Below are 6,640 nucleotides of genomic sequence, written 5' to 3'. Positions count from 1 at the left end.
GACAAAAAATACGTCTAGAATACTATGTCACGAGTGTGTTAGATGAAAACAGAAAATCACGGTATCGAATCCCCTTTAAGAGTAAAATAGGCAACTATTATAACAATCTTGAAGTGCAATGTTATTGTCATGAAGACTAGTATAAATTCTAGACTCTAGTCTTCAATTCTTCATGGTTATTGTAATGCTATTATTTTGATGAGAAATGGTTCGCCAATTTCCACATTATGCTAATGCAGTAGTGTTGTGACTGATCCGGGGGAGGGGGGGCAGAGTTGGTACTTGGTGTATTTTTTCATTATTGAAAAACTGTTTTTTTCTGTTTAAAATGATGTTGTAAATAAAATAAATCGTAGAGTTTTAAGCATGAATAGATAGATACCAAAAATAGATTATTCCAAATAAAATAGATCTATTTTGTCATGGTTTTAAGTAGTTAAAAACAATGTGATATCAAAAAATTAAAAACAACATTGCACAGTCAATTTTTTCCTCTTTCTAGTGTGAAAATTTGGTTGCTTAACTTGGACTACAGCCTGAGTAGTTCTTACTATGTTTTACATTTGTCAGACGGAGACAACATATGCAAGTGTAGAGTCCTCTTAAGTATGCGATATTCCAAAGAACAATATTGTTCTATAGACCAGGGATGGGCAACTCAATGCTACTAGAGGGCCAATTTTGAATGTGCAAAAATCTAGTGGGCCCGAGAACATAGGAAGTAAAAAAAAAAAACCTAATGTTAACTATACCCCTATAACTAATATAATATTATTTACATTTAACAGTTTAAAACTAGATAAGAATTTATATCTACATTTTACGATAAACATTATATTGATTTGATGCCAATGAAAAATGGTATGCAAACCAAAATGGTACGGGCCACCAGTTACCCATTCCTGCAATAGATATACCCAGGGCCCAGGCAAAAAATGTACCTTGCACCAATGATTAGTGAACATGTTAAGTGGATTCGATACCGAGATTTTCTGTTTTTGTCTAACACACGCGTTACATAGTATTTTAGACGTGTTTTTTTGACAAACATACCAATCGATCAAATGAAATGATAAAAATTCTGAAAACAAATATAAATTTGTAATCAAGTCTACTTGAAATTGACTTACACATATTTTTGATATTAACCCCCAATTCCTAAAAATATCATATTAAAAAAGTATTTAAAAAATGGAGAATTTAAATTTTTGGAGAAGTCAAAATCAAAAAATCACAAATGTGGGAAGTCGATTTCAAGTAGACTTGACGACACATTCAAATCTGTTTTTAGAATTTGTATCGCTTCATTAAATCAATTGGTATGTTTGGCAAAAAAAAAAAACTCTTAAAATACTATGTCACGCGTGTGTTAGACAAAAACAGAAAATCACAGTATCGAATCCCCTTAATTCATTAACAGTATAATGTTATACATGTTATAAAATATAATATACAGATAAATAGTTGTCGACTGCAGAGATTTAATTAAGTTATAGTGACAAAATATTATATTGTAATTTTTATTTCCCCAGAATTTGATAATTTTAGAATACATTAATTTATTGTTTAATCAGAGGTACAATTTATTTCATTTTATAAATTTGTATATACATTTTGCTTAACATTATCTGCCTTCTGAATACTGGGAGTTTTTGAAGACAGAAGCCTCATAGCCATTGTTAATAATGATTTATTAATAAATAGAATTATAAAAACAGATAATATTGTAATTTGTATTTCAATAAAGTTGATTAATCAAATTGCAAAATAGAACAAAGTATAAATATTTAATAATTTAATTTAAGTTAAGAAAATAGTGTTCATTATATAGCTTTGATAATAAAACACAAATAAATTATATTTAATTTAATGTATGGAAATAAAATTATAAAAAGAATATTAAAAATGAAAATAATATATTATTTTGATAAAAAAATTGTTGTTTTTTATGAAATGAATTATTGCATTGATGAATTAGTGAAAAAAAAAAACACTAATATGCAGGGCCATTCAATCATACTCTAAATTTTAAATTACTGTGATTTGAATGACCCTGCATATTTTTATTCTAATTTAAATTAATTTTCTGTTAACATTGAATTGGTGGATGTAGTTTGTAGTATTCATAATCCAACATTGAAAATTGAGTATTATTTCATTTTATTTTAAGTATGGAATGATATCCAACCCGTAGTTGAACATCTTGCTAAATATTGCAGCTCACCGGAATGTAATTCATATTGATATTCTGTAAAAATGTAAAAATTATATATTATGATGATTTAAATATTATGATTAATTATTAATTATTCTATCCTAATCTATAGTAAAAATCACTATATAATAAATACAATTTCATTTGATATAAATCATTTTCAAGTCTCTAGGAAATCATTGACTAATGTACGATCATTATATTATAATATAAGATGTCATGTTAAAGACTTGTTAACTAGTACAAGCACCCTGCCCTCTCCAACCATTTTATACTGTATATTTTATTATATATTATGTACAACAAAATCATATTCAAAGCATCTAAGAAACATAATTGAATTACATCAACTATACTCTATTCGCCGAGAGTTGACCCACTAGCTCGACGAAAACTGGTCGCGGCCGTGCAGGCCGTCTCGTCTTTGAAGTGCTAGTGGTGATCGTCGCCAATAGCAGCTGCCTACTTCGATGAGCACTGCCAATCGCCGAACACCGCCGACCAATCACAGACCGCCAGTCTCTTACTCGGGGGGTCTGAATGTTGCGGCGGCTCAGTGTGCATGCGCGCAAGTGGGTCAACTCTCGGCGAATAGAGTATAATATACAGTAATCATAAAACTTGATCCATAGTTTTTTGATACCTAAATCAAGCTTGAGTATAAAAACCAGTTAATACAATTTTAATCATAATTCAGTGTAAGTATATACATGAATTTGGTATAAAATATAATTTCATATTGATCACTCAGTTACTGCATAGAATAAAATATGCAAGTATTAATCATGTGTTATCTAAATTAAATTTATCTTGTTAAAATCTAGTGTCAGTTTCAGTAATTTTAAGAACTCAATCTCGTAATAAATGTTACCCCAGTACTAGGGTTGCCAGTTTCTCAAACAGTAATTCTCGTATTGTAGCAATCAAATTTTTGTATCTTCAGTCAACAAACAAAAATATAATATAAAAAATATTTACTCCAGTAAATGATTATAAGACTGATTTTTTGTAAATTGTGTAATAGTTTAAGTTTGTCAATTTAATAAAAGAGAAATTAACTATGTAATGACACATTAACATTTTTAATAATTATGATTTATTTAAAGTAAAATTACATTAATATGTATTCAAAGGATCTTAGAAAATACATCCCATATTAAAAATAAAAAAAATAAAATTATACCAATTAAATTACGTAATATGTTTTGAATGTAATATAATAATATTAAAATTGTTCTTTTTTTTTAAGTATTTAATTTATAAATGTGGCATTTTAGAAAAAATAAAACGTTCAACTCGATCAATATTAGACATAGCCGCTTTACTTCCTTTTAATGTTGGGAGATAACGCCTTATTATTTTGATAGCATTAATTGCGTCGAATAATGATTCATTTTGGCCAGAATCAGAATCTTCATCGCTATCATTATCTTCAGCAATATCAATTAAGTCTTCACTATTTTGTACATATTTGTGCTGTGTGATCATTAGATTTTTGTTGTCTCCACTGGCTTTTTTAAAATGTGTTGATTTCTTTTTTATCGATACCATCGCTTCACTAGTAATATCATCATCAATTATTTCATTAGAATTACATTCAATTCCAGATTTTTTAAAACATTCAGCAATTACCTGTGGCTGTATGCTGCTCCATGCTTCAGTTATATGACGTAATGCATTCAATATTATGTTAAGCTGCTTAGAGTTTGAATTTTTTAAGACATTTAGATAGTGCTTTTCATAGTATTGTTTAAAGACATTAATCACACCTAGATTCAGAGGTTGAAGATTCTTTGTAATGTATGGTGGAAAAAATACTAATTCTACATTTTTCAACGCAATATCTTTTGGAATAGTTGAACTATAATTGTCTACAATAAGTAGAATTTTCCGATTATTTTCGATCATATTCTTGTCTAATTTTTTTACCCAAAAACAGAAATTCTCATTGGTCATCGATGTAGTTTTTTTTACAGAATACTCACATGGGAAAGATTTGTTATCAATGAAAGATTTAGGTTTCAATGGTTTTCCAATTACAAGTGGATTAAATTTTTCTGTTCCATCAGAATTAGCACAGATAAGTACTTTGAGAAATTCTCTGCTAGGTTTACTTTTATAACATCTTTTGATGCGTTTAATATTTTTAAAACCAAGTAATTTGTTGGACATTAGTTTGTAACATAACTCAAATTCAGTAGCATTAAAAACGTCTTTTGAAGCATATTTTTCTTTAAGTCTAGGTAAAATGTTCAAAAACCAAACATTTATATCCTCATCATTTACTGGTTTAGATTTTTTAGTGGCTTTTTGGTAATGAATTAGGTTTCTTTTCTTAAATCGATCCAACCAGCCATTTGTCGCATTAAAATCTGTGATTTTCAACGATTTAGCAATTTTTAATGCTCGACGTTGAATAATAGGACCATTTAGAGGCGTAGAATTAGCATTCATTTCATTAATCCACTGTATCAGAATTTGTTCAAGAGTAAAATATTTTCCATTTTTTATTTTCTTTCGCTGGTTTGATCCTTCAATTGCACGTTTTTGTATTTCTTTTCTTTTGACAATAATAGTTCGTAGAGTAGACTCTGATATATTTAGTGATTCTGCTAACTTTGTTTTTTCTAATGAAGGATTGGAGTCATATTTGTCTAAAATTGATAGCTTCTCGGCGAGACTAAGCGCAATACGTGATATTTTTAAACTCATTATGCTAACACTTATTCAAACAATTGACAACGAATAAAGATTCTATACTGACTCACAAATCATATAAAAACAGGTACTGGGGGAACACATTAATGATTCAAAATACACAAGATAACATTATCATGTAGGTACTAAAAAGGTTTAAAAAGTTTTAACATTATTAAGATTATAACAATAAAATGTGCGTATTATGTGGGATCAAAGTATTACAATAACCAGAGGCATATTAAACTAGATACTGGAACACAATTGTGTATAAACTTGCAACCTAAAATAAAAAACTAAAAAGTAATGAGAATAATATATTTTGATAAAATAAAGTCTTATACTTACAATAAAAAATTATTTTGATGGGAAATTTGCCGTCACGTAATGGTAGAGAACAACTAGGAGAAATAAGCCGACACCCAATACATTGGCAAATACAGCTAATTGAACGTCTGTAATCATTCTAAAAATTAAAAATATAAAATAAAAACAATACTTTTTACATAATACCTAGTATAAATAGTAATAAAATGTACACATTTACAATAAAAAAAATATTATGTTTCAACAGGTAACTTTTTCTTCTGGATATCAACTCAATTGTTAATAGTATTCTTTACTAATCAAGAATGATATTAGTATGAACTAACTAGCAATTAGTGAACAAAAATTTGCTATGTCGTGTAAAACGGAGACAACAAATGCATAGGTAGAGTACTCTAAATAGACAGTGTGGTAACAAAATTAGAAAGATCAAATAATTTTTTCTTTCTAATATCAATCTTAATTAGTAAATATACTATTAACATTTGAGTTGGTGTCCAGAAGAAAAACATTATCTATTGTAACCAAGGACTGGAACCTAAAGGGTGTTTCGGTTCCGGTTATTAAATTAATTTGTTTAAGGGTTCCGGTTTCGTTTTGGTTTTCTAAAAAAATATAAAGGTTCTAAAACCGGTTAATACCGGTTTTGAAAAAAACCGATTAATTTCTGATTATTAAAGATTTATTAAAAAAATCATAGACCTTTTACTCATAGACCGGCCCATCCTATACTAAATACATTGATAGTCGCATGCCAACATAGCGCAGTGATGCAGCCCATTTATGGATCAGTGCTACCATAAAATCTTGCATTCGGTGTATTAAAAAATAACTTAACTGGATAACAGTATTACATAAACGTGCCAAAAAACTCAAAAACACTACGAGATAATATTATATTATAACGATTATTTTTTTACCGTATCAGAGTAACTCAGTAACCGAAAAGCGCCACCTATCATGACACGGCGGAAACGTGAAGAGGGCCAGTCTATGAGTAAAAGGTCTATGAAAAAAATAGTCTGAAATAATTTATTTATTCATGTTTAAATTGTAATTATTTCATGAAAATAGAAGGTATTATGAAAAGTTAAAAAAAATAATTACAAAGATATAATACAATAATTAGGGAACGGATTTTATTGTAAATACATATTTTTATTGAAATGAGGTATTTTAACTCCGATAAAAAATGTATACAATTTAAATCATTCTAATTAAAATAAACCCAAATTTATTTTAAATATTTTTACATATTTTGGTATAAATACATATTTTTATATATTTAGTAAATAAGTACATATTTTAGTAAAAAAATTTTTGGCGATATTAAACATTATCTGTTTCGTCTAAATTAACAAGATTAGTAATTTTTGACGACCACCAAATATTATCGTTATC

General features: G+C 28.0%; 2 protein-coding genes across 5 annotated transcripts in view; both read right to left on the bottom strand.

The window, feature by feature from the left end:
• Window positions 1–1,461: 1,461 nt before the first annotated feature.
• Window positions 1,462–6,640, bottom strand: part of LOC100188938 (dolichyl-diphosphooligosaccharide--protein glycosyltransferase subunit 4) — an 11,795-nt gene continuing 6,616 nt past the window's right edge. For 2 of the 4 annotated variants that reach the window (NM_001134720.1, NM_001134719.1), the window contains 2 exon segments: window positions 1,462–2,248; window positions 5,261–5,378. In NM_001134720.1, coding sequence (NP_001128192.1) covers window positions 5,270–5,377 — 108 coding nt within the window. In that variant the 5' untranslated portion in view covers window position 5,378 and the 3' untranslated portion in view covers window positions 1,462–2,248; window positions 5,261–5,269. 4 annotated transcript variants of the gene reach the window in all.
• On the bottom strand, window positions 2,166–4,927 carry LOC103310421 (tigger transposable element-derived protein 6-like). Its single transcript, XM_008188673.1, has 2 exons — window positions 3,541–4,927; window positions 2,166–2,248 (listed from the first exon to the last, which is right to left on the bottom strand). Exons 1-2 carry the CDS (start codon window positions 4,925–4,927, stop codon window positions 2,166–2,168), a joined length of 1,470 nt encoding a protein of 489 aa, XP_008186895.1.

This window comes from Acyrthosiphon pisum, chromosome A1 (genome assembly GCF_005508785.2).
Source record: "Acyrthosiphon pisum isolate AL4f chromosome A1, pea_aphid_22Mar2018_4r6ur, whole genome shotgun sequence".
NCBI lineage: Eukaryota > Metazoa > Arthropoda > Insecta > Hemiptera > Aphididae > Acyrthosiphon > Acyrthosiphon pisum.
This window is presented reverse-complemented; position numbering and strand designations above follow the sequence as displayed.

What these genes read in the sequence shown, in the direction of transcription:
- LOC103310421 (XM_008188673.1), bottom strand. Translation starts at nt 4,927, where the DNA reads ATGAGTTTAAAAATATCACGTATTGCGCTTAGTCTCGCCGAGAAGCTA. An exon ending in TCTCCCAACATTAAAAGGAA is followed by an intron (nt 2,249 to 3,540) that starts GTAAAGCGGCTA and finishes ACATTTTTACAG; the next exon opens with AATATCAATATGAATTACAT.